At 47.8% G+C, this 27626-nt stretch overlaps 1 protein-coding gene and 1 long non-coding RNA gene across 9 annotated transcripts in view; one reads left to right on the top strand and one right to left on the bottom strand.

Moving 5' to 3' along the window:
* On the top strand, nt 1-27334 carry LOC113609584 (uncharacterized). Of its 3 annotated transcripts, none has more exons than XR_003428699.1 (5): nt 1-506; nt 1196-2038; nt 20139-20251; nt 22143-22970; nt 24137-27334. It is a non-coding gene; the product is annotated as an uncharacterized LOC113609584 (long non-coding RNA). The 3 variants fall into 3 exon arrangements; XR_003428698.1 differs by having other exon boundaries at nt 23565-27334; XR_003428697.1 differs by lacking the exon at nt 24137-27334 and having other exon boundaries at nt 22218-23240.
* The window catches only part of NFATC2 (nuclear factor of activated T cells 2), a 158363-nt gene continuing 141969 nt past the window's right edge, over nt 11233-27626 (bottom strand). For 3 of the 6 annotated variants that reach the window (XM_027086982.1, XM_027086985.1, XM_027086980.1), the window contains exons 10-11: nt 23151-23238; nt 11233-15748 (exon numbers count right to left, since the gene is read on the bottom strand). In XM_027086982.1, the coding sequence (XP_026942783.1) occupies nt 23195-23238 (44 nt within the window). In that variant the 3' untranslated portion in view covers nt 11233-15748; nt 23151-23194. The remainder of the gene's footprint in view (nt 15749-23150; nt 23239-27626) is intronic. The other 3 variants (XM_027086981.1, XM_027086983.1, XM_027086979.1) reach the window with 1 other exon arrangement.

Raw genomic sequence — 27626 nt, 5'->3', positions numbered from 1 at the left:
TGAGGTGGATGGACCTAGAGTCTGTCATACAGAGTGAAGTAAGTCAGAAAGAGAAAAACAAATACTGTATGCTAACACAATTATTTTTAAGGTAGGGGAAATAATTGCATGTTTCTTTTCTGATCGGAATTATCTAGTAGAGAAGGAGGCTGGGCCATGTCTTGAGAAGGTGAGAGGGGACGGAGGGGGGTGGTCTAAGGTAGGAACAGGACGGTTTTTGAAGTATCACGAGGCAAAGCCAAGCGAGCACAGGGGCCCTGATGCTGGTGGGGCAGGTGCGGTGGTAGGAGCTCATGGCAGCTCTTTCCATCTGCTTCCATGTTCCTCCCGAAATAGGAAGCAAGGCCGGGAGAAGAGAGGGAGAGCAGCGGGAGGAGGTGCTGGGAGTTTAAAGAGAGAGAGAAGATGTGAACGAGTCATCCAGGAGAGTCAAGAGTGGAGGACAGGAGAAATGGACGCTGGTGTCCTGGCAGTGACGGAAGCCCATGCATCACTGGCGGTCACGGGTATGCAGTACGTTTATGTTTTTCTGTAGCCAAGTTCACGGGCACAGAGGAAACTGAGCATTGGATTTAACCAGCTTGGGAGGGTGCATGACGCTTCACCATGGGATTTAAGCTGGGAAAGGGGAGGAGGGAGCACATCAAGAGAGAGACAAGAGTGAAAAAAAGGTCGAAGGGCAAAAGGATTATAGGTGGCAGGTGGGGTGTGGGATTATTGGAGTCAGGTGCTGGAGAGAGAAGCCAGTGTCAAAGGGTGGGGGAGGGGGGTGCTTAGGGCTTCCCTGGTGGCGCAGTGGTTGAGAGTCCGCCTGCCGATGCAGGGGACACGGGTTCGTACCCTGGTCCGGGAGGATCCCACATGCTGGGATGTGGAGTGGCTGGGCCCGTGAGCCATGGCCGCTGAGCCTGTGCTCCGCAACGGGAGAGGCCACAGCAGTGAGAGGCCCGCGTACCGCAAAAAAAAAAAAAAAGAGGTTGTGCTTGAGACCGAGATGATGGGGGGAGGGGCTACAGTTATTGGTAATTTCAAGGTCTGCAGCCATGGTTCTCAGTGCTGTCCTAGGAGCAAGCATCACCTGGGACTTCGCCGGGAAATGCAGGTTCTCTGGCCTCACCCCAGACCTACTGAGCCAGAATCTCCGGGGGTGGAGCCAGCAATTTGTGTTCTCATGAACTCCCGCCTCTCCCCGCAGGCTTCCTGATATGCACGAAGGCTTGGGAACCACTGCCCTAGAGTAGAATGGCTGAAGGAGGAAGACAAGCATCTACAGGACCAGAAGAATTTAAGAAATTGAGAGGTCGGGAAAGGAAAAGGATTCTTTAAGGAGCATGAAATTGCTGAAAATTAAGACAGGGGTACAGAGACTTCCCCGGTGGTCCAGTGGTTAAGATTCTGCCTTCCAATGCAAGGGGTGTGGGTTGGATCCCTGGTCGGGGAGCTAAGAGCCCACATGCTGTGGGGTACGGCCAAAATTTTTTTAAAAAAAGGGGGTACACCTGAAGAAAGTGCCCGGACCCAGGAGCTAAAATCACCAAGAAATGAGGACAATGGCCAGGTGGAGAATAGTCTAGAAGTGGCAGAAAACAGTAAGGAGGACACCTATCCCAGAGCCCAGTGATATAAGGGCTGTGGGAGATAGCAGCCCCTCTGCGGGGCATAGCGGGGAGGACAACGGCCCCCCAAAGATGTCCACTCATCCCTGGCACTTGTGCGTATGTTACCTTACACGGCAGCGGGGACTTGGCAGGTGTGATTACTAATCTCAAGATGGAACGAGTAGCCCGGATTATCCAGGTGGGCCCAATGTAATCACAAGCGTCCCTATAAGAGGAGGCCGGAGAGTCAGGCGGAGGAGTACGCGGCACGAGGGGGCAGCGGTCGGGGTGATGCGGTTGCTGGCTTGGAAGATGGAGGGAGGCCCACCGGCCAGGAAGCGGATTCTCCCCTCGAGCCTCCGGAAGGGACACGGCCCTGCGGACACCTTGAGTTTAGCCCAGTGAGACCATTTTGGATTTCTGACCTCCAGAACCGTAAGGTAATGAATTTGAACCGCCTTAAACCGCTATGTTTGTGATAATGTACCGTAGACGTCTGCGAGGGAAGCGGGGGCCTCAGGAGGGTGGTGGGTTTCAGAGCAAAAACACCAGGCGCACTTGGGAGGAAAAAACTGAGAACGTGGGCTTTTGTTTACGGTGGGCCGTGAGATGTGGAGGGCAAAGACGCTGCGACTGTGTTTTGGGAGTTGGGGGGCGGGGGCAGAAGGTGGGCTTGCAGAGCTTAGGAGGGGCTAGTGAGTGGGAGAAGCGGGACTGCTTGAGAGCCTGACACCAACAGGTCTAAAGAACGAATCGATTAGCCCTGAGGGTGAGGACATGGGCGCTGGGTGATGGGAAGCGGCGGCGTCTGGGATCCCCACTTTCCGATTCTCAGAGGGGCCCGGACCTGTTCTGAGAGCGTGGGTCCCCGTCGGGGCAGCAGTGGTGGACGTCGGAATGACTCTGCAAAGCCCAGCATGGGAGGCGGCAGTGCCTCCAGGGTGCCCCGGCTCCTTTGCATCACCTGGAGGATAAATGAGAAGGTTGGCTCGGGAGCAGCGGGGCTGCAGGTGTGTCTGGGGAGGACCAGATGGAGGAGAGCCGCCGCCAAAACGCGTTAACAGTATAACTTGTTGAGCAGGAGTGCCTCGCCTGCTGCAGGTTCCCGTTACCTTGTCAAACAGACTCCCCGGGGAGGTCGCGGTTCACATTCGGCTTGTAAACGGCAGCTGGCCGGCCGCCCTGCTCTTACCTGTCCCCGAGGAGCCGTTGAGCCACGGCAGCCAGCATTTTACAGGCGGGAGGGCCACGGGTGACGGCAGGAAGCCAGGAGGCAGATAAGAGCCTGGCAGGCTCAGGCTCCGAGGGAGCGATGGTCTTTATTGCTGTCTGCAGCGAAGGGAACTGGTTCTTTCTAGAAGCCAGCCTGGAGTCCACAGATGTGTAATTAGAAGTGAATGGGGCTTCCCTGGTGGCGCAGTGGTTGAGAGTCCGCCTGCCGATGCAGGTGGCGCAGGTTCGTGCCCCGGTCCGGGAGGATCCCACGTACCGCGGAGCGGCTGGGCCCGTGAGCCATGGCCGCTGAGCCTGCGCGTCCAGAGCCTGTGCTTCGCAACGGGAAAGGCCGCAACAGTGAGAGGCCCCCGTACCGCAAAAAAAAAAAAAAAAAAAAAAAGAATGAACTGAGCCATATGGGACAGAAGAAAGGTCTCTCTTGAGTCAGATGTTTAGGTTTTAAAAATGTGTTAAATATTAGGAAAGGATTAGTTTTCCATGCATTCCGGATGAATCCATTGTTCCCAATGTCACTTGCATGTGTGAAACTTGGACACGTTTGTTCATTCAGCACGTAGTTCCAGAGGGCCTACTGAGGCCAGGGTCTGGGCATGTGGCATTGAACCCAAACAAAGACTATCCATGCTCACATGGGATTTACAGGTGTAAGAGACAGATTGTAAACCAGCAAACGGGTCTGCAAACAGGAGAATCCTGTATATGTCGTGGTGGGTGTATTTGTGGGCAGGGTGGAGGTAGATCCCACATTCCATGTTGTCAGGGAGGTCTTCCGAGGATGAGAGGGTTTGATCTGGGGACCTGAGGGATGAGGGAGAGCAGTTCCATGAGCCTCAGGGGTCAGAGCGTTTCAAGTCTTGGGAAAACTGAGGCAGAGGTGGGACAGGGTTAGGATTAGCAAGGAACAGAAGAGAGGCTGACATGGAGGAACAGAGCTGAGTCTGGAGAAGTGGTAGGTGGAGAAGATTGTCGAAAGTCTTGGCAGAAATCTGGATCATTCTAAATGCAAAGCGAAGGTCTCAGTCCTGTAGCTGGTGGGTTACTGAGGCTCTTGCACTGTCTCAGACCTGAGTGACTAAACTGCCTGTGTTTATGAAATTAAAGTGATAGCAGCAAGATGGCAGAATAGGAGGCTTCTACCATCATTCTCCCACAGAACATTGATTTCTTTTTCAGCTTTATTGAGGTGTGACAAATGAAGTTGTAAGGTATTTAAAGTGTACATCATGATGAGATGATAAAAACTGTGAAAGGATTCCCCCATCTAATTAATTAACACATCCATTACTTCACATATTGATCTTTTTCTGAGTGTGAAAACCTTCCAATTGTACTGTTTGCAAATTTCAATTACACAATAGCAATGTCAATTACAGGCACCATGTTCTACATCAGATCCTCAGAACTTATTTATCTTACAGCTGAAACTTTGTACCCTTTTACCAACCTCTCCATATTTTGCCCAGCCCCCAGAAACCACTGTTTTCTGTTTCTATGAGTTTGACTTTGTTCTTTCCTAGATTCCACATATAAGTGAAACCATGCGGGATTTGTGTCTCTGTGTCTGGCGTATTTCACTTAACATAATGTCCTTTAGTTTCATCTGTGTTGTCACAAACAGCAGGATATCTTTCTTTCTCATGGCTGAATGATATTTCATTGTGTGTGTGTGTGTGTGTGTTTATACATATACCTACCACATCTTCTTTATCCGTTGACAGATACTTAGATTGTTTCCCTATCTGGCCATTGTGAATAATGCCACAGTAGGGAACATGCGAGCGCAGATCTACCTTTGGGACCCTGTTTTCATTTCCCTTGGATATATACCCAAAAGTGGGATGACTGGATCATATGGTAGTTTCTATCTTTAATTTTTTTTATTGAAGTACAGTTGATTTACAATGTGTTAATTTCTGCTGTACAGCAAAGTGATTCAGTTATATATATATACATTCTTTTTCATATTCTTTTCCATTATGGTTTATCACAGGATATTGAATATAATTCCCTGTGCTATACAGTAGGACCTTGCTGTTTATCCATTCTGTATATAATAGTTTGCATCTGCTAACCCCAAACTCCCACTCCATCCCTCCGGCACCCTCCCTCCCTCTTGGCAACCACAAGTCTGTTCTCTGTGTCTGTGAGTCTGCTTCTGTTTTGTAGATAAGTTCATTTGTGTCATATTTTAGATTCCACATATAAGCGATACCATATGATATTTGTCTTTCTCTTTCTGACTTAGTATGATAATCTCTAGGTCCATCCATGTTGCTGCAGATGGCCTTATTTCATTCTTTTTTATGACTGAGTAATACTCCATTGTTTATATGTACCACATCTTCTCTATTCATCTGTTGGTGGACACTTAGGTTGTTTCCTTGTCTTGGTAATTGCAAATAATGCCGCTATGAACATAGGGGTGCATGTATCTTTTTGAATTATAGTTTTTCTGGATATATGTCTAGGAATAGGATTGCTGGATCGTATGGCAACTCTATTTTTAGTTTCTTGAGAAACAGCCTTACTGTTTTCCATAGTGATTGTACCAACTTACATTCCCACCAACAGTGTAGGAAGGTTCCCTTTTCTCCATATCCTCTCCAGTATTTATGTGGATTTTTTTGATGGCCATTCTAACCAGGGTGAGATGGTACCTCATTGTAGTTTTGATTTGCATTTCTCTGATAATTAGTGCTGATGATCATTTCTTCATCTGCCTATTGGTCATCTGTATGGTTTCTTTGGAAAAATGTCTATCTAGTTCTGCCCATTCTTCGGTTGGGTTTGTTTTTTGTTGTTGAATTGTATGAACTGTTTATATTTTGAAGATTAATCCCTTGTCGGCTGCATCATTTGCAAATATTTTCTCCCATTCTGTAGGTTGTTTTTTCATTTTGTTTATGGTTTCCTTTGCTGTGCAAAAGCTTGTAAGTTTGATTAGGTCCCATTTGTTTATTTTTGCTTTTATTTCTGTTGCCTTGGGAGACTGATCTAAGAAAACATTGGTATGATTTATGTCAGAGAACGTTTTGCCTGTGTTCTCTTCTAGGAGTTTTATGGTGTCATGTCTTATGTTTAAGTCTTTAAGCCATTTTGAGTTTATTTTTGTGTATGGTGTGAGGCTGTGTTCTAAGTTCATTGATTTACATGAAGCTGTCCAACTTTCCCAACACCCCTTGCTAAAGAGACTCTTTTTCCCATTGTATATTCTTGCCTCCTTTGTTGAAGATTAATTTACCGTAGGTGTGTGGGTTTATTTCTGGGCCCTCTATTCTGTCTTATGTTTAAGGATTTGAAGAATTAATATTGTTTAAATGTCTATACTACATAAAGTGATCTACAGATTCAATGTAAACCCTATCAAAATTCCAATGGCATTTTTCAGAGGAACAGGATTTTTTTCCCTAAAATCTGTATTTAACTACAAAAGTCCCCACATAGCCAAAGCCATCTTGAGCAAGAAGAACAAAGCTGGAGGCATCACACTTTGTGATTTCAAATTACATTACAAAGCTATAGTAATAAAATGATATGGTATTGGCATAAAGAGACACACAGATTAATGGAACAGAAAAGAGAGCCCAGAATAAACCCATGCATATATAGTCAACTAATCTTCAAATTCACTAAGATTACACAATGGGGAAAAAGTAGTCTCTTCAATAAATGGTAGTGTTAGAAAGCTGGATAGGTACATGCAAAAGAATAAAATGGACCCTTATCTCACACCATACACAAAAACCAACCCAAAATGTCTTAGACTTGAATGTAAAACCTGAAACCATGAGACTCCTAGAAGAAAACATGGGGGAAAACCTTTTTGACACTAGTCTTGGTAATGATTTCCTGAATTTGGTACCAAATGCACAAGCCAAAAAAAAAAAAGCAAAAATCAGTAAGTGGGACTACATCAAACTAAGAAGCTTATACACAGCAAAGGAAACCATCAACAAAATGAAAAGGCAACCTACAGAATGGGAGAAAATATTTGCAAGTCATATATTCTGTAAGGATTTAATATTCAAAATATATAAGGAACTCATACAACCCAATAGCAAAAAAAAAAAAAGTCTAATTAAAATGGGCAAAGGACCTGAATTTTCCAAAGAAGACATACAAATGACCAACAGGTATATGAAAAAATGCTCAGCATCACTAATCAGGGAAATGCAAATGAAAACCACAATGGGATATCACCCCACAGCTGTTAGGATTGCCATTATCAAAATGTCAAAGTAAGTGTTGGTGAGGTTGTAGAGAAAAGGGAACCACTATACACTGTTGATAGGAATGTAAATTGGTACAGCCATTATGGAACACAGTATGGAGGTTCCTCAAAAAATTAAAGATAAACTACCACGTGGTCCAGCTATCCCACTTTTGGGTATATATCCGAAGGAATTGAAAACAGGATCTTGAAGAGATCTGCACTCCCACATTCATTGCAGCATTATTCACAATAGCCAAGACGTGGAAGCAGCCTAAGTATCTTGTCAATGGGTGAATGAATAAAGAAGATGTGGCATATATATATGTACACACACACTGGAATATTATTCAGCCATAAGAAGGACATCCCACTGTTTGAGACAACACGGATGAAACTGGAGGGCATTTTGCTAAGTGAAATACACCAGACAGAGACAAATACTGTATGATCCCACTTAAATGTGGAATTGAAAAAAGTTGAACTCATAGTCCAGTAAGTGCCCTACATATGAACCTTCAAGTTGCAAACTTTCAAAGATGCAAACATGCGTTCACGTGTCTGGCGTACATTTTCACGTGCGTGCATCCTCTACAGGTAGTTGTGTTTTTGTGTACTTTACAGTATTGTATACAGTACAGTAGCACAGGATATTTATTTCAAGCCCAGGATGTCCGGAAGCAAACGTGAAAGCAGCAGTGATTTAGCCGGTACTGCTAAGAAGCATCAGCTGTTGTATTGTACTCTTGTACTTTTCAAGGTGCTGTACTGTAAGATTAAAAATGTTTTATTTTTTGTTTTTTATGTATTATTTGTGTGAAAAGTATTATAAACCTATTACAATACAGTACAATATAACCGATTGTGTTAGTTAGGTACCTAGGCTAACTTTGTTGGACTTATGAACAAATGGGACTTACGAATGAGCTCTCAGAATGGAACTCATTGGTATGCAGGGGACTTACTGTAACAGAGTAAAATAGTGCTTACCGTGGATGGGGGTTGTGGAATCAGGGAGATTCTGTCAAAGGGGGCAAACTTTAACTCCTGAGATCAATAAGTTGTGGAAGCTGAATGTACATCATGGTGACTAGAGTTAATAAAAGTGTATCCTTGAAACTTGCTAAGAGTGTAGATCTCAAATGTCCTCACCACCAAAAAGAAGGTAACTGTGTGAGGTGATGTATGCATTAAAGAGCTTAATTTTGGTAACCAATTCACAATTTTTAACATATATCAAGATACTACGTTGTATATCTTAAATATACACACTTTGTCGATCACACTTTGATAAATTTGGGGGAAAAAAAGTAAATGCAAAGGGCAGTTATTGGAAGGCTTTAAGAGCAGGTGTGGTATGTTCTGCCCACTGTGCAGGCAGTGAGGGTAGGCGTGAACCAGGGCAGTCAAGAGGCCGCTCTGTCGTCCAGGCAGAAGATAAAGGTGGTCCAATGGGCATGAAGCAAAAAGGTGTGATTTCAGAGATGGATCCACCAAACGTTGCTGACGTGTGGGGCCTGGGGACAGTGAGGGATCCAGGGTCACTCCCAGGTTTTTGACTATGCAGCTGCTTAGATGGTGTTGCCGTAAATCGATGGGGAGGACAGGGTGTACTAGAGGGTTGTGGGTGGGAAGAGGAGATTGGGAATTAGGAAGATCGGGGGCGTGTTGAGCTAGAGATGCCTCCTGGGTATCAGAGTGGAAATGTCACACAGGCAGGTGCATGAGTCTGGAGTGTGCATGAGAAGGTGTACTTAAAATCTGGTGCCAAGATCGTCCTGTGAATGCTTTTCCTCAAGAGCTGTCCTGATGGTATTAATTACAGAGGGCTCTTGATCAGCAGCCATGTGATCTGGGGGTCTTTCTTGGGGAGCCCCATCAGTAGCTCATAGAAAGCCCTGAGCTGCTCCCTCCCTGCTTAAAAAAAAAAAAAAAAAAAGCTAAGATCCAATTGTCATAGTGCTTTGTGTCTGGAGTTCAGTGCAGAATTTGAGTTTAAAATTTCTAGTAAACCAAGAATTCCTGGAAATCCTGGGATTGGGCAGGGGTTTCCATCTCTTTGGTGATAACTCCACATTGGGCCATTTACCAAGCTGGACTGCTGAATTTTACTGGGAGGGTGAAGGCAGAGACAGTTTCGAGTGGAAGCCCTTTTTGGAGAAAGCTTGGTGCAGCTCATCACAGCTCCCAGAGCTCCTCAAACAAAAGAAATGACTTTGCTTTCATTTCTTAACGGTCCCTGTGGTCTGTGCTTCCTTCATGGGATATTTCATATTCAACCTGCTCTTGCCAAGAAACCAGTTTCCTTTCCATTTATGAACCTGAAAAGCCTGTGTAGGAGTCAGCATTTTGTTTGCTCCTGGAAGTCTTCTAACTTCTTAATTTCCCACTTGTTACTAAGCCAGTGTTATATATCTGCTCCTTGGTACAAAAGTGCACCCTGCTGCTGCAGGTAGCAAGGGACATTGACAGACTTGCAAAGTCTCCCCAAGAAGGAGAGGCTGGACGCCCCAGTGTGTGTTTCCTTTTCATTTCAGGATTTGAAAACTGGATAAGCTCGAGTTTGGGGCTTTAACTATCTAGTTAACTAATTAGGTAGCTAGTTAATTATCTAGTTAGAAAAATTCAAGACCTGTTGTCAAAGCTCTTAATGCTTCCTTCCAGATATTGGAAAAATGAGGTCCAGCCTTGGGTGAATCTTAAATCTATTAGTTAAATGATGGGAGGTTGTATCGATAGCTAACATTTATTAAGCACGTACTGACTGTGAGGTGGGGACTATTATCTTCATTTTACATTTGGGGAAACTGAGGCCCAGGCGAATTTTGTGGTATGTACCAAGTGTAGCTCACACAAATGTAGGACACAGACTTATTTTTTTAATGACTATAGTTTTATATTTGTATTTTGTTTTCTGCTTAAGATGATTCCGGGTTCTATTTGGGAAAAGCAACATAAGGTTTTCAGAAAGTGAGTGAATTTAAAGAGAACTGGTTGTATACAGCTACAGCAAAAAATCATGAGGGGCAGAGTTGCCCCTAGGGTGGGTGGGTGAGCAGGCGGGCCTGGGGAAATATTTTTTGTGGGGCTCCTGTCTTTATGAGCGATTTGAGTCATCCTCAAATCAATGTTTCAGCACCATTCTGGTGGTCCAATCTCGCCTGATCCCACAAAAAATAAAAAACCTGTGCTGGCCATTAAGGAGCAATCTGCTCACCAGGAAGCTCTTCTGGCAACTGGCTGGGACCCTGTAGGTGCAGGTCCTGGAGCTCTTTGGGGCATCTTGTGTCCTGTTGACCTTGTGCCCCAAAGGAAATAAATGGGAACGAGCTGGCCCCATCTGAGGGGGACCAGGGGCATCTCAAGCCACAACTCATACAGGACCCTGATATGCTTGGGACACCCTACCCCACATGGTACTGCTGGTTCCAGGCACTGGAAGGGGGCTTGGGAAATCCCCAGGAAGGTATCCTCAGCGTAGAGTTATGGTGGGGTGAAGTGGTCCCTGAAGTACAGGGCCTGGGGCTGAGACCCTGCTTCCCTAGGGTTTAAGGGTAGTGCTGAAGAGTGGGATGACATTTGAACCGTATTACATTAAGACTTTAAATAGAAATTTTTTTCCAAACCTCGTAGATGCTTTAGCTATAAGGAGAAAAAGCTGCTATAAGGAGGAAGCAGCTGGAAAATTCTAGTATTTATAATGTCTAATTCTGTTTGCGGGTTTGATGGTAAAAGATAATTTGGAGGGAACTTTGGAATTTTGTAAGATATTCAAGCAGAGACTGTTTTGCTCTGCGAGTGACTGTTTTGCTCTGCCCAGTTCCCTGTAAATGCTCTGGGACCCTCTGCGAGCAGACCCAAGGCGGACATTATAAATGTGTTTACCTGGATGCTACTCCTAAAGAGGTCTAGAGACACAGATTATAGCAGAGCTGCAGTGGAGGGAGCAGAGAGAGAATCAGACAAATCCAGGTTGAGCTCATGACTGTCACCTTGGGCTTCTGATGTAAGATGCAAATATCGGAGGTTAGATGTAAAATGGACAGTCCCGACCTCACAGGGCTGAGAGGAGTGATAAACCCACACGTGGATGTGCACACAAAAAACAGTCCTTGATGTACGAACTCAAAATGTAAAGGGTATCTGAACAGCATCTCTAGAGAAGAAAAGATACGCCCAAAGTAGCCATTGCTTTCAACTGTTTTATTGCTAAACTATCATGATACAAGCCGTATAAAAATACTTTACATATAGCAAAAATAAACTACATTAAACTGAAGGTTAAAAACGTTTTGCATAGGAATGTGATGTATTCAAACTCCTTTTAACAGTCAAGATTTTCAAAACCTAAGCCTTCCAGTACCACCCCGTGGGAGAAACTTCTATTTGTTGGAGAATTAGCGAGGACATTCTCAACATTTTCTCCCCTCTGAGGGCTGTAGAGGCAACAGGGGTGAGTAAGCTTCTTTGACAAGGTGTGTCAGGATGCTAAGCTTGTCCCAACCACAGCGTCCATCCGTTCGGGCCAATCAGAGTGCTGAAAGCACCTGCTAATAGAACAGCATCATTTGCATCCAAAGCCTGAACTAGGCAGGTGGAGTTTATTCTAATTGGCTAACAGCTGCATAAAGGCAGGGTGCTAAACCTTTCTTCCAGCACCCAACACGCCAGTTCCCTTTCGGAAGGGCTGGCTTACGGAGCCACTGCTAGCTCAACAATCACCAGAAACATTTGTTTCTAAACAAACTGAGTTAAGACAGTGATGTTGGCTATAACTCAAGGCACTCATGAAAGCTGAGAGAAATTGATGTCTGTGATCAGTTTCATGTGACGCTTCTTGTTCGTAAGCATTTAGCTGGAATGCAGGAAAACCACTTGCATTGGCTGGTTTGGCTCCATGAGATTTAATGCCCGAGACCCAAGCTTGGGAGATCCAAGGTTAAGATATGTTGGGTAGCTGCTAAGGGCCTGGCCCTCCAAAAGTGAGTTCAGGAAGGTTTACCCCGACTCGTCAAGAATGTCACAACCCCTGTGCCACTTGTAAACGTAAAGCAAACAAAGTTGTTAACCAGACCCCTGACATTCTTTCAATTCTGAACAAATAAGAAGGTCTTGGAAAGGGTTTGACGTGAAAATAAACTCAAGCCTCCCCTTTAGTCCAGAGTGAGAAATGAGAACACATCAGCTTCCAATCTGTCTACACGTGACAGCTCCCGCACTGGCCAAGGCTGGCTTCCTGAGAGGGATGGCTTGGCCACTGGATGTAAACAAGAAAGGCTCCATCAGTGCTTCCCAGTTCTTAGAAAGAATCGACTTGATTCGTCTAGTCTGTGTCTTTGCTGGAAAACTCTGAACGTCCTTTGGGTAACGTGTACGGGGGTTTATCTACCAGGATTCAGTGAGCTCTGTAAACATTAGCCTGCACTTCTGTTCTAGGAACTCCCCATTACTCCTGTGTCTTTTTTAGACTCCCCATTACAACACAGGCAGTTTTGTTACATCAAAATCACCTACTAGGTCCCTTATTGGAGGGATCTAAACACTTTCCAGTTCTCAGTGGCAAGATGGCGGCTCAGAGCTGAAGTCAGCAGTGTCCTCAAGCAACAAACAGGTGCTTCCTCCTTCCACAGAGCCACTCCCCCTCCTTTCTCCGGAGACGGTTTCTTCTAGCAGACAGGTGACTAACAGGCTCTGAGGTGGGCTTTTGTTTGGGGTGTTTTGTTTTTTTTTTTCCTGGAATGATTAACAAATCTTCAAGAATACATCCTTTCTCTTAGGGAAAAAAAATCCTCAATGTATACGAAAAAAGAGACACTTGAAAAAGATTTCTGACCACTTATAAATATTTTCTAATTCCAACAAGGATGCGATATCTTGAGGACAGATAAAAAGCATAAAAATACAGATAAGAAAATAAAATTTAATACCATACTTATTAATTTGGGTTGCTATTATATATTATCAAGCAGCAGTATTTTTGTACAATACAGGAAGACTCAAACTTTGGAAATATACTACATTCAGCAACAGGGCAGATTGCTGTTGGAAGTGCTATATATTTACATTACCTTGGTTGTAGCAAGTACAAACCTCTACCTAACAGATCCTTCTAACACACGTGCAACATACCCATCTTGACAGTTTAGACATCCTTTTTCTTTCTCTTCGAGGACCTGTTGCCTCTCCCCATACTGAAAATATTTCATGAGCAGTTTACTCTTGGCAAAACTTCCTCCTGGCATCTGTATCTGACAAAACTTTCCTGACTGCTGTCGAGTCTTACTACACATTCTCTCGCCTGTTTATGTCTCAAAACTAATGCTTTTGTTTCCTTCCTTTGCTATTTGGTATAGTTGTTTATGAAAGTGCTTCCTATAATACCCAGCTAGGATGTCTTAGAAAAAGAGTTTGTGAGTGTCTTATACACACACACACGTACATCTATACATATGGGAATCTGAACTACTAGGAGGCCCTTTGCACTAACATGGTTAGAATAGTGATGGAAAACGCATTAGTCCTTTTTCACCCCATGCACAATGCAGCTGAGCGACTGCTACAATAGCAGGAAGGCACTTGGGTAAAACATTCAGATAACTGAGGAAAGGCCAAATTCCCTCATGTGCAAAAAATGGCTCCCAGCCAGGTCAAGTGAGAACAAATCGCTCACCAAATGCTTGAACCCTTCCCCCGTGAAGTCAATATTGCTGGAGAGAAAGTTCTTTAGGTAAAGCTGCTTGGATAAGGAACACTTTATTAATGAGGAAGAATTTTGCATCCCAGAAGCTTTGCGATGGCGGTCAACTTCTTACTGGTATTCTGTTTGTTGAAAAGAATTTTGCTAAACTCTGCCTGGGCTGGGTGGAAAAGTCCCCTGTCCTTGGTGGGGTGGGAGGGAAGAAATGCTAGGTCCTGACCAAAAGGGTACAGACACGTGCTGCATTCTGTCCTCTCTGGAGCCCCAAACACACCAGGCCGGGGTCACAGGTCTGGAGCTCCTGGCCCCAGCTCTCAGAAAGGTTTTGATGACAAAGCCAGGACTTAGAAAGCCCACAGTGGGCCCTTAACTGCCACGATTCTCTTCGTAGAGTGATTTTTTTCAATCAGCTCTGCTAGGCAGAAGGCCTGAGTACAGCTTTTTGAAGAGTGCCAGGAACATTTACACTCTGTGTTTGATTACAGGGAAGCAATTAAATGGCCGAAAAGGAATCCCCAGTTTGTTCTGGGGTGTCTGCAATGAATGTAAACAAACACATCTGTGTGATTAACAGCTCACCTGCCAAGAACTTGGAGGGTTTTATTTGTTTGCAAAAATTGCCCCAAAGGAGGAAGACTTTGGCGGACCGTGGGTGCACCCAGAGGAGAGAGACACTCAGGGCTAAGCTGCACACTCCATGCGAGTGGTCTGAGCGGAGCACATTCACACTAAGGGCTGTGTGGGAGAGGATCTGCTTCTATTCAGATCACATTTGTGCTGCATGAAGCAGCTAATGCAGAGGCGTCTTAGGGACTGGGGCGGGGGGCGGGTTTCAATGGGTTCAGTTAAAAATAACCAGTGAACTTCGGGGCCGAATCGTGAGCTGGAGTATCCCACTTTGTGTCTAGGCCAGAGAGGGAATTCAGCCTTTTTCCTCGATCGTGGGGGCGCCCACCCACCGAAGCACTTAGGCCTGCCAGCTGCTATACTTTGCAACCGTTTTACTTAACAAAAATACCTGCACTTTTTTCTTCTTTTTTTTTTTTTTTTCATTGCTTTAGCCCTTCTGCCGTTCCTTCTCAAAATTCAATGCACATGCTTGAGATTCTTCTTAACTACTGTACTTTCTGGAAAAGCACTTGGGCTGTTAGAGGAAAGAAGGCGGGAACATCAAAAAGCCGCGAAGCTTGTCCGGCTGCAGCGGATGCGTGCTCACCCGGCAGCCTGGGTGACCTCCTCTTGTCCGTGACCGCGTGCTGCAGGGGGGAAGGGCAGCTAGCCAAGAGGGCCCCCCTCCGCCCCCCGGCCAGCTTTTTGAAAGCGGAGAAGAAAAAAGTGTACACGTGTCATAACGCCGAGAAGCTTTAACAGGTGATCTTGTATGAGCCAGACTGTTTTTGATTCAGAAGCAGAACATTTAAAAATCACGCTTGAGCTGTGGCCCATCCCTGGTGTGGACGGGCAATCCCTAGGGAAGATGGGCCAGCTTCTTTGTTTTTCTTCAGCCCAGTGACGTAAGCTGGGTCACGTTCCTTTGGTTGCTGTTGGAGTGCTCCTTTCCTTCAAAAGGTACAAGAGCTGTATCTGTGACCCAGAAAAGTGAAGGCAAGGGCTGGGGTTTAACTGCATCCCCATCTTCCGTCCCCCGAGTCCCCGGCTGCAGGCTCTCAGCTCTCAGGCGCATTCCAGCGGGTGGTCTGGTTCAGGATGTATTTGGGGTCAGCAGGCACTTAAGGTTTGGATGGGACACCTGAAAGTCAATCGAGATGCTCTTTGGGATTCAGAACAAGACTCAGAATGCACAGAGAGGGAGGCGAGCTCCGGAATAGAGGGGTAGCTTTCGGCCGGTACATGGTCCCGTGCTCAGCCTCCGGGTGGGGTGGGCACCGGGGAGGACGGTGGGAGGCTCCGGCGTTAGCAATGTGGATGGTGTCTTGCTAATGGCTTTCTTCTACGTCTGATTTCGGGCAGGAGGTCCTGAAAACTCCTTCCTGATAATTTCATTAACTACGAAAGAAAAGAGAGAGAGAGTAAGCGCGAGTGAGAGGGCACCCAAAACAGGGATCAGGTTAGCTTTCTAGAACCTAATACAACCGGGCTGTTTTTTTAAAACATGTTTTTGTCTTTGCAGTAATACATCTGACAATCTTTAACATAAGAAATGCCTTCCCACATCATGATTCTTCCTCACCCCCCATGATGCTATTTTGTGGTATGGGTTTGTTAGTGAAAATTGCCCAAATGGTAACTTTTAAAAATTGCTGTGGCAGAAATGGAGCTGGGCCACAGGGCATGATTTAAGGAACACTTTCTCCTTCTTGTTATTGAATGTACTCGAGGTGCTCTACTGTATACCAAACTCTGTCTGTTATTACAACGTCCAGAAAATACCCACTCCGTGACTAAAAGACAGTTCCTTGACCCACAAAACTTAACGACTCGCAAGAGGGGCCTTTAAAAAGAGAGTGGGTGGGACCACCCCAAAGCCTAGCCATCAGTGTAAACATAATCTTCATCCCTTTCAGCACAGCCCCCCCTCACCCCTCCTCACTACTGAAGGATCGCGCTCTGAGTCTTCTCAAGTACCCAGTGTCCTCAAGGGGCTCTGGAGTGTTCCATCACCCCCTGCCCCAGAAAGCTGCATGGAATTTAGCAGGGAACCAGGAATGCAGTGCCAGCCAGCGGCATCAGGAGCTAGCCCTGCTCTCCCACTCTGGCCACTTATCTGAGGCACCAGGTCCTGGGATCAAGGCAGTAAGCTCTTAGAATAGCGGCTCTTGCCAAAAGGCTTCCTTCAATGTTCTTGGGGGAAAAGCTGCCTTCAAACGCTGCCCAGACACCAGGCGGGGGTGTGCACCTGCCCTAAAGTGTGTGTGTGTGCACTTTTGGTTTCACAGCTGGATCGTGTGGACTGGGTCCGGGAGCAGCAGAGGAGGCAGGACCCCTCTGGGGTCCCATAAAAGGGAGATGAATCTCCGCTCTCCTGGTGCTTGCACTAAGTTCCTCCCACAGCCGCCGCCTCTGTTTTCTCATCTCAGCCTCATCCTCAGGTTACAGAGGTGGAAGATGAACAGTGAGGGTGAACTGTCGATGGGCTCAGACTCCCTCCACCCTGAGCTCGCCTAGGTCCGGGGTGCTTTTCCCTGGAAAACCCCTGCTTGGATGAGTCTGCAACTCCCAGAATAAGCAGAGAGCAAAAACACACTGCTCTGGGGCTGAATGTGCTGGTCTGACTCCTGGCTCCCTCACTAAACGGGCCGTGTGACCTCACCCCTCTGTGCCTCGGCTCTCTCATTTGTAGAGTGAGAATCGTCATCATGTGTCCCTTTTGGGGCTGCTGTGAGGATGCTGGGCATTGATGTATATACAAGCTCCTAGCAGGAGGCCAGGTAACCGGTGTCGTGTAGCTGTCAGTTGTGTGATGGGTAGTGATACCCCACGCTTTGTGTTGGGCTCTAAACCTAGTGCTTTACACCAGCGGGCTCTGTTTTGTGGCAGAAACCAATCAGGCGTCGCTCACTGTTCTTCAGATGTGCGCTGAAAGCAGGTGCAAGGGGCGCTCGAGAGTTCAGGTTCTAGAGCCGGGTGGCCGGGGCTGGAATCCCACCTCTGCTGCTTCCTTGCGCGCTGAATCTCGCCCTAGTGATGTAACTGCTCTGTGCCTCAGTTTCCCCATCTGTAAACTGTGTATGAAAATATGACCTTCCTTCTACAGTTGTTGAGGAGCTTAGAGGAGATGACACAGTGAGAAAATTATCACAGTCCCCGGCGTAGAGCAGATGTTGGTTCAGAGACTGGTATGTGCATATGTATATATGTACGAGCACATGACACAGTATCTCTGGATGTTAATGGATAAGAATGTATGTATCAGAGTAACAACCGGCTGCAAAGTGTGGGAGTGGATCCACTGATAGGAACTCCGGGGATGAATTCGTGTGTTCGGCTAACCAGCTCTAACTGGGCCCTGACTGTGTAGCAGATACCAGCTGACTCCCGGAGCTGGAGGAAGCAGGACCCCTCGCCTCTGCAGCCCTGGCCGCTGGGAAGTGTGCAGGGCTGGGCGGCCCGGGGGGCCCTCAGTGAGGACAGCCAGGCAGGAGTGAAAGCACGTGGCCAGGGGGGAGGCGGGGTCGGTGCGGCTTCACGCGAAGCTTTTCAAAGCCCGGATTCTGAAGGGTTTCCTGTTTTCTCAACCTAGGAAACGAGAGGAGTCAATCCTCAATGGAAATGTTCCACGGCCTCGGCTTTCTAAAAATAACTGCTGGGCAGAGCCACTAGCACCACCGCCCTCGCCAAAGGGTCGTTTCCCTTCTCGGAGCTCGGGGCCAGGTTAGGGGCTGGGTGGGAGACGGTCTAGCTTCCCCCTCCCTTTGGATGGAAACCACTCTGGCTTTCTGAAAGCCACAGTCGAATCTAGAAAACTCGGGGAACGCTCTGCATCGGACCCCCTCGCGGTCGGGGTACGGAGGCGGCCGGCCGCCCAGTCGGGCCCCAAAGCGAGGCCCACTCGCGCCCACTGCAACCTCTCTGGGGGAGAGGAACCTTTTCTTTCTGAAACCTCAGAGCTCGTGCCCCTGGCTGTAGACAGAAAGCTCTAGGGCAGAAGCGCCAGCTGGGGGGCGGCCACAGCAGTGCAGCCACATGGGTCTGCAAACGTGGGCTCTAAGTTCCCCGAAAGGGTCTCTGCCCAATCACTTCACCCCGACGCGAGAGGTCCCGCCTCTGCAGCCTCGCGTCTTTGGGTGGAAGGGAAAAGGGGGCATTGTGCTGCCCTTTCTTTGAATCAACTTCCCGATGTCACCATGGAACCTCTCCCTGGGAAGGAAAGGTGGTCTGCCCGTTCAGCAGCCCTGTCACCTCCTCTCCGTCACACCTTTAGTCTCCTCACTCTGGCCCCCTACGTGCTTAAGGTCTCCTTTATCCAAAAACCCTGCTCTGGGCTTGTCTTGCCCCGATCTGGTTCCCGCTGTGACCTCGCCTCCTACTGCCCTCCCCCTTCCCCCTCCCCCCTGCAGCGAACCACACTGGCTTCCGTTCTACGTGCTCCCCAGGCCGCACTCATGCCTCCCAGCCTCTGCCCTTGCAGGTCCCCTCGCCTCTTCTAATGCTTTTCTCCCTCACTTCTTTCGAGGCTCTGCTCAGTCTCCTCGGCCCCAGGCTCTGGGGGACAGTCGGCAGTGCCACGTGCCGCCACCCAGCTGTGCTTGGTCTCCTAATCGCCTTCATATACCGGTTCCTGGCAGTTCACTGTTCTAGTGCTTTAGTTTTCTTGTTCCCCCACCGTATCCCTGGCTTTTGAAGAGTGCCTTGGTACAGAGGAAGCTCTCAATAACATGTATTACTGAGAAAGCAGAAGCTTAGCAAGGGACTAAGTGGCCTCAGGTCCCACTGTCTGCTCTGGGATTTGGCCCCAGGTCTGACTCTCAGGTCTGAGTGTTGAAACCCGCCCTTCTAGGTCACTGCCATCAGTATTTCATTCATCCGATAAATGTTTTGAGCATCTATCCTACGCCAACTTCTGCACCTCTTCTCCCACCTCTTCCCACATCGGGCCATGGGCAGTTCTCCAAATGGTTCCTCTCCTGTCCAAATCCTGCCTTCCCTCCTGCCCCCTTTCCTGAGTATCACCTTTTTCCCAGAAGCCTTCTCACATTCCTACATGGGGTCCTGACTCCCTCCAGAAGCAAACACTGAGTTCTCAAAATGCTTCGCTTGCCCCCCTGTGCCATGTTATTTGAGTTGGTTGTATGCCCACTGTACCATGCATAGCAGCGTGCATACAGCAGGTGCCTAATGCATGCATCTTAGCCCACCACGAGGACCCCACACTGTCAGCCTAGGTCCCTTAGTTTAGGGAAGCTGATTTTTCTGTTATCCAATTGACAAAGGGGTTTTCGGTCTGTTGTTTGCCTGGAGCTTTTTCTCCACAAAAGAATATAAGCCATTCACATTTTTTCAGGGATAAAAATGTGCCAGGTGCTGAACCAAGCACTGAGTACTTCTCACACCAAACCCAGTAATACATTCATCCTCGTTTTATAGATGGAGAAAGAGAGACGGGCAGTCACTTGGCACAGCAGGTGAAGGGGAGGGATCAGGATTTGAATCCATAGCCCCATTTTATTAACCTGTACATTATATGGCTCCACCATATAGGTAAAGAGATGGTGCTATGAGGTTTGCTAGCCATCACCTTTCTGCTGGGGCCCCGGAATCCTCAGCATCTTTTGTGTGTCAGGAAAAGGCCAGAGCAGCCTCTGCGAAGTTAATGAGCAGACAAGGCTGTGTGCTGAGTGGTTAAGGTGGTCACTGAGCATCACTTTCTTGGAACAGAATTGAGGCCAGTGGTGTTCAGTCTGCCACAAGCACCCCCGACCTTTTGTTACCCTTACAGAGAGACACCGTGATGAAAACACAGATGTTGAACATGGCTACAGCCTCAGCGTGATTTCTAAGCCTGACACCTAAGGCTGAAACCAGAAAGAAAGAAAGAAAAGACAGACGCATGTAAGTATATAAAAATTATACATTTTTCTTTAAAACTCCAAAAAAGAAATCTGTAGTATATTCAGTATGACAAAGGTCATCCATATATAAAGAAGTGTTACAAATCAATAACGTCTAATAAAAATGGCTACAGACATAAAGAGAGAATATACCAGGGGTCAATAAACTTCTTCTATAAAGGGCCAGATAAAAATATTTTCAGCCCTGTGAGCTATATAGCCCCTTACTCAACTCTGCTTTTTTTTTTTTTAAACATGAAAGCAGTCACAGACAATATGTGAGCAAATGGGCATGGCTGTGTGCCAATAAAACTTTGTTTAACAAAACGGGCCAGGGGCCACATTTGGCCTGAGATATGGTTTGCCAGTCTCTAGCATATACGCCAATGGCAAAGAAGAAAAAGATAGCAAAGTGTGTTTTCTTCCCCTACTTTTCGGGGATGGCAATCCGGGGAAGCCAGTGCCTTTTACTATTATTGTTCATCCAACAACTCTGGGTTGATTAGTGGTAAATTTCTTAAAACTGATTTCTGCTGGCATCCCACTCTGCCCCAGGAATTTTCTGGTTCACTTGCGGGCCCGGACACCTGCATGCTGACTTTTTTAGCTGAGCTCGGAGGTCCCCAAAGTTCAGTTTGCAGAAGAATGGCCACTCAGGGTTACACACAGAAGGCCACACAGATAGACTTGAGGTGCAATTTAAGACTTTCCAGGGAACTTTCTATAACTGCTGACTTTGGAACTTAACCCCTTGAGAAAGAAGCAACAGGAAAGAGAGGACAGGCCCCATCTTATTTCTCTCCCAAACCTCAAGCTTGTTTTCTGAAGTCTGGTTAGACTATGTGAGGGCCCTCGAGAGCCTGGGGTCGGCCACAGAGTCGCTCCTGAACCAGGAAGGCAGTGTTCTGGAGGCCAAAAGAAAGAATCTGAGAGTTAACACAGGCGCAAGTCCCACCCGCCGCCCTTCTCCTGCGCTACCTTGCCCCGGTCAGTCCTGGGACCTGTGCCGGGGCAAGAGGTGGCTAGACACAAGGGTGGCTGAACCAGAAAGCATGTGAAGTGTTCTCTGGATGCTTCTACATTCTGTCCTAACCGCTCTCAGGGAAAGCTACTCTGAAGGCCAAGAGTGAACTCTGTGCCCTGAGCACCAGGCCTGTCTTCCCCACAAGCACGTGGGAAGGAGCTAAGAAGGAAAGGTGGCCATTGGCCTTGGCGTCCCCGGTGACTTGGGTATCACCATGCTCTCACTTGCTAAGTGACTCCCCAGCCTTTTCTCCCCTCCCAGCCATCCCCACACGCTCTGGAGGCACTTGGGAACAGAAGAAGAGCTTTCTAGAAGGGCCAGGCTTCAGCGGCTCAGTGAAAAGGACAAAAACGCCTTGATAGGCCTGTAGCCCAAAGCTGTGGGTGGGGTCTGAAGCGTTACAGGATGGTAAATCCCCTCTGAGGCCAGGCAGATCAGAGCCAGCTTGCCAGAGTTCACAGGCCCCTGCAAGGTCAGAGCGTTGCCAAGTCCTAACATCGGGGAGGGAAGAAGCGCACTAAAAAGGCCCTTTGACGAAGTGGCTGAGTCTCAGCGCTGATATTTCAGCTGCATTTTTGTCATCCTGATTCGCCGGATGCAAAGTTCTCGGGAGGGACTCTGGCTCCGGGTGGGTATCCAGCCAAGTTTCGCTGAGTGTTACTGTTGCCTGTTGATGGTGTCTGAGAGTCACTGGTGGAGAATGTGCCAGGGAAACCCTCCCCCTGCTAAGGTTCATGCTGCTGTTGGGAAGTTTTGGTACTTCCCCGCAGGCCCCACCCTCTGGGAAACCAGGTTTGGGACGTCAGCTCCCTCCGCTGTGTGTGCTAATGGACGTGAAAGCTGATGGTTGTTCTAACTGGGTTTTCAGAGTGAGCCATCACTGCGATGCTGCAGAGGACTCGGGCTGTGGCCTCTGATGCAGCAAACCCACTTTCACCAACAGACAGACAATCCGAGAGCCAAGGCCCAGCGGGACAGCAGGAGGCACGTAAGCCAGCAATACCGATGCCGGATGGTTCCTGGCAAGCGCTCACCACGTGCTACCTGATTCCAATCATTGTGCAGAGAATTAAATAACAGCAGCAGCATCTAAACAGCTGAGGCACAGAAAGGTAAAGCGACATCCTCACTGTCCCACGTGGCCTCTACCCCGAGCCTCCGGCTCCCTGCACAGTTCTGCGCAGGCCCAGGACCCAAAGTCAATAGAGGGGATCTACAGCTAAGGCCAGGGGCCCCACTGAGCTCAGTGGGAAAACCACACCCAGCTCTAGCCCAGGTCCAGAGCCTGGTTTCACATCCAGAAAGTGCGGGGCGAGGGGATGGTTAACCCCTTCCAAAGTGCACAAGAAGGCCCCTGGGGGTTGCGGGGGGGGCGGTGGTGGAGCTTTGAGTTGATGAGATCAAGACTGGAAATTACCTAAGCACAGGGCACTTCCAGAGGTTGCTGACCCACCTGCCCCCTCTCTCATTCCCCAATGCCCTGCCGTTGACGGAGAGCCTTCCTTGACTGGAAACACCAAGCAAAGTGTACAAAACCAAAAGGGAGCTGGCTCAGGGCAGGAGCAGAGCTGCCGAAGGCTGGAACCTGGCGCTGCTGCCTTCTCCCTGGAAGAGGGTGATGGGGCCACTGGGAGAGCATGCAGATCCCCAGAGCCTCATTGCCACCCCTACTCCCCTCCCCGACCGAGAATCTCAGGTATGTCCCCTGGGGGTTCCCCCTCACAGAGCGGTGGGGTCTAGCCCTTAAGAGTAGGAAACGTTGGAAAATGAGAGAGGGCCTTCAGGTTGTAAAGTTTTCTCTTACTCAAAAAAAATATTCAAGTTAAGGAAACACACAGCTGGAAAACAAAGGAAAAAGGCAGAAGATATCAATTACCTTTAACTTTGATTTCTTGGATCAAAGATCACAGTCATTCTGTTTCATAATATGTTTTGTATCCAGCTAAGGTGTGTGTCTATCAGCTCTGAAAAAGATTTGCAAAACCATTTTTGAGAAGAAAAAAAAAAATCACCTTCGACCTCTTATGCTTCCAACTCATGCTAATATCATCATTTAATGAGTAGCTCTTCACCCAGGGCCGCTGAGAACCCAGGATAGAACTCAACCCTCTGGCTGTAGTTTAAGCCCCAATTCTATATCGTCTTAACATTGGTGCCAGGATTAACCCCAAACCAGGGTACTAATCACTGAGATGAGGGCCTTTGTACAAAGAAATAGGGATCTCTGAAATCAAAGGTCATCAGCAAGATTATGGTGGTTTGGGTTGTTTTTTTTTTTTTTTTTTTAAAGCAAGACAAAATGGCTCAGTTGCTGGCATATCATGCAGTTTCAAATCACGGCCAACCAAGGAGATAAAATAACACTGGCATCTGTGGCAGAGCACATCAGAAAATCAGAATTTCATGATGGAGCTACTCAAATGGAATTCTCCCTCATTTGACCTCTGCTTCCTTCTTACGAGTGATACAACCTCAGTGGGCATGCAAATTCATAAGACTGTACACTTTCTTCCTGTTTTTCTCTGGTTGGCAAGTTACTATTTTTATAGCCCCTGCCCAGTCAGAGCACTGAAGGCGCTTAGAAAGGAGACAGGAGCTATATATTTTACAGGCATTCATTTTCTCTTCAATTTTAAATAATCCCTTTTCAATGGCCAAATTAGAAGGCCAGAGTCCGTTTTGAGTGCTTGAGGTAGAAATATTTTCTGGGATTAATTTCTTGCAGGGAGTAATTCCACCTTTTGCTAGATGTCGCTATACTTGCATCCTTAGGTAAACCAGAATAGCCTCTCAAAAGGCATGAGCTCTCTGAACGCTCATCTTCAAGGCAGAGAACACTCAATAATGAGATCTTTTCTGCAGTTCTTCAGTTGCAGGCCTAGACTCCTACATGTTGGGCTCCAATAGGGCTGGTTTGATTGGGACTGGATGGCGTTCGTCACGGGCTGCTGCCGCCCAGGACAAAATAACCACCTCCTCAGTAGTGGCTCTGAACACAGTCTGGACCATGCATTTCAGGCCATCTCTTGAAGCAAAAAGGCCCACTGGCAAAGCCAGGTGCCCGTGGCCCGAAGGCAGCTCCCTCATCACACTTGCCTGTCTCTACTCCACACTGGCTGGTTCTAAACCCAAGAGCAGAGGCTTGTCTGACCACTCCCTCAGGGCCTTAAAAAAAAAAAGCCTCTATCCTGACAGTGGCCAAATAATTAATGTTTTCAGCCTGGACCTCACCCCTGAACTTCAGACTTAGATATCGAACTACCGGCCGGGCATCTCACACTTAACACGGTCCAAACCCATCTCCTGATGGCCACAATCATCGCCGTCCTGCCCCCTGCTCCACTCGTCCCATCATAGGAAACAGACACTCCCCATTTCCGGTGGTTCAGGTCAATCTTGGTCACAGCCCACATCCCCTCCATATGCAAATGCTTCTGGATTTACCCTCAAAATAACATCCAGAGCCTCTGTCACCTCACTGCACTGGAAAAAATAGTTCCAAGGCGCTAAAATAGTCAAGATGTTTGCACTGTATCCCTCTGTACGCATTCAGATAGCACTTGGGGGGGACCAGGTGCCATGGACGTGTCCAAGGTCACACCCTTGGAACGGCACCTTTGAATCGAGGCCGAACCCCAGGCACCCGGCTTTTAATAGTAGGGGCCGTTCCCTGGGAAGCCCATGCCTGCTCCCTTGTCAAGAGTTCAGAGAATTTATAAAGCCTCAAACTGACAGGTTTGTCTGCAGACTTCTGAGGTGCAGTTTCCTGTTTAGTCATGAAGCAGACACTTTAATCGTCTATTTCCTGGTGGGAGGCAGGTACCAGGAGCCCGAGGAAGGGCCTGTTTTAAATTCAACTAAGACCTTTACCCCACCCCGAGCCGCCCTGCTCTGTAGGGGGCTGTTCACGTGCCCTATTTAATCCTCACAGCCATCTCTGGGGGTTGGGGCTACGATGCCCATTTCTCAGGTCAAGTTACTGAGGCAGAGAAAGATGGAGTGATCCTTCCAGGAACGGCCCCAGCTCGGTGGGTGCTAGTCCCAGGTCAGGGCTTCCACATGTGTAAGGTCATCAAGCTCCCCTGGGGGCTGAGTTAAGATGCAGTTTTGCCTCAGAAGGGCTCGACACAAAAGCGCTGTCGATACACCCGTGTAAGTCCCACGACCTCTCTCTGAGCCTCAGTTTTCCCACAAAACGGATCAGAATACCTCCTGGAGAGACTGCTGTCAGGATTGAAGGAGATGATGTAGCTGGCTTATTCATAGACAGATGTTTACTAACTCTGCAATACGGACCCATAGAGAAGATGGAAGAATGAGAGAGAAGATGTGGAAGGAGACAGACCAGTCCAATCCAATCCTCTTCCACTAACCAAGAATACAATGCTATTTCCCTACATGTTTAAAGAAGTCGTCTGTTCCGTTGATCAGCTGTTAGTAACATGGAGGTAGACATCGAGGGAGAAGGCAGCATCTCGACTTAGGATATGTTACCTAGGTGACACCTAGAAACACGCCCAAAGACAGGGAGAGAGGCCTCTGGTCCCAGAATCACTGCCCCATTGTGGTCTTTTATGAGACTACCACTGAAGACCTATATAGTGATGGTACATTTTTACAATCCTCGCATAAATCAGTGAATTGTCCTGCTAGTCTGATGGGTTAGGTGATGATTTAGGATATGGATTGGAAATGGTTCACTGATTAATCAACACGAATAATTAACACGAAAGTGCAAGGTGTCAACAGATAAAATACGAAAATACTCAATTTGTCACCCTGACAAATTCTACAACTAGCTTCCACCCTCCTGAGAGCACAGGCACATCTCTAAATGGACGGCATCAGAGGAGAAAACCTGTGGGCATCTGCATCGTAGGGGTTAGACTGCTCTAGGGTACGTTCAGTTTAATGGTTCTTTAATGAAAACACCAGGGTCCCTCCCAACCTGTGTAGAACGCGCTACCATCTTCTCCATCCTCCGCTTTTTCCATGATTACGCGTCAACTTACAAGCTAGGGAGAAACAACTCAGACATTCTCTAAGCTAAGCTGCCCTGCGAGGGAGGACGAGACAACTGTATGAACTCAGACCTGAGTTGAGCTGAGCTGCTCTGCCCGGTCCTTTTCTCCGATTCAGCAGAATTTCTTCCGACTACATGCAGCTAAGAGGCACCTCTCCTATCAAGCAACCACATGGCTTCTAAGGCAGCAACCACAGGCAGGAAAGCATTCTAAACAAACCACGGCTTGCCCCCTGGTCCTCCTGAAGCTTCCTCACAGCCTCGGCCCCAAAGCTCTGCTGAGAGGCGGCAGCCACAAAGCAAGCACTGCAACATGGGCTGCTGCCTTTCAGAACTAAAACAGAAGCAAAAAGAAAAGCACTTGTTACTACGGCCAGTTGAGATTCGGGAAAGAAACAGTGACCCAAACCCACAGTTCAGCTCAGCCTGCAACCACAAATGAGATGAGAAAATAAATACCTAATTGTTTGGGAAGCCATCTTTCTCTTTGGAGGTTGGCGGAATTAACCAGACATTTTTGTGAAGACATTTGCGTTTCCTTAGCCTTGCGTATGCGGCAGAGAGAACTGAAGGCGGGTCAGACACGCCAGGTGGGTTAAGGGGGGGGGGAGCGTGGAGCAGGAAGAAACATCTCCATCCTGAGCTACTTTCCTCATGTCGCAGAATCTCACAGAAGTTCCCCGAGGCCTTTGAGAAGAGGTCCAAAACCCCAGGCCTGCCTCAAGTGAACTTTCCTTCGAAAACCAGCACAGCCCCTGCTGCTTGCAACAGATTCGTGGGATATTTATGGAATCTTCTAGCCTAGTCTGCACCTTATCCTTCCATAAATTCACCTTCCAGATCATTCTATGTCCTCCCATGTGTCACGACCAGCTCACAGCACGGCACCACCACCCCCCTCCCCACAATCAAGAAGGGTACCCGTACATACATCCACGTTTCCAAAGCCCGACATAAGCCCACGTGCCGTAAGGAGGCAGCCTGACCCACTTCACGCTGCCATCAGTCTTACGCATTTTGTCCTGTCTCCCTCTCAACTCCCTCAGCCCAGTCTGGTGTGAGAACCGACTGACCTGTAGACTGTCCCCACGTGCACTCGGCAAGCCCTAACTACAGGACCCACCTGATAGCCCACCCGCACCAGCCTGCAGAAGGAGACAGAGGACGATGGTGCAGGGCCAAGTGCCTGAGTGACAGCGAGATAAACCTGGGACCCCTGGGCTCCCCAGCCCACCCCCTTCCAGGCCCAAGAAGTCACTAGCTGCCTGGAAAGAAATTCCACCAGGTCCAAGCCAGGACCAGACCCAGTCCGAAATTTCTCTAAGTGAG

Source organism: Aethalodelphis obliquidens, unplaced genomic scaffold (assembly GCF_003676395.1).
Source record: "Aethalodelphis obliquidens isolate GAN/ISIS:26980383/991018 unplaced genomic scaffold, ASM367639v1 scaffold57, whole genome shotgun sequence".
Lineage (NCBI taxonomy): Eukaryota > Metazoa > Chordata > Mammalia > Artiodactyla > Delphinidae > Aethalodelphis > Aethalodelphis obliquidens.
This window is presented reverse-complemented; position numbering and strand designations above follow the sequence as displayed.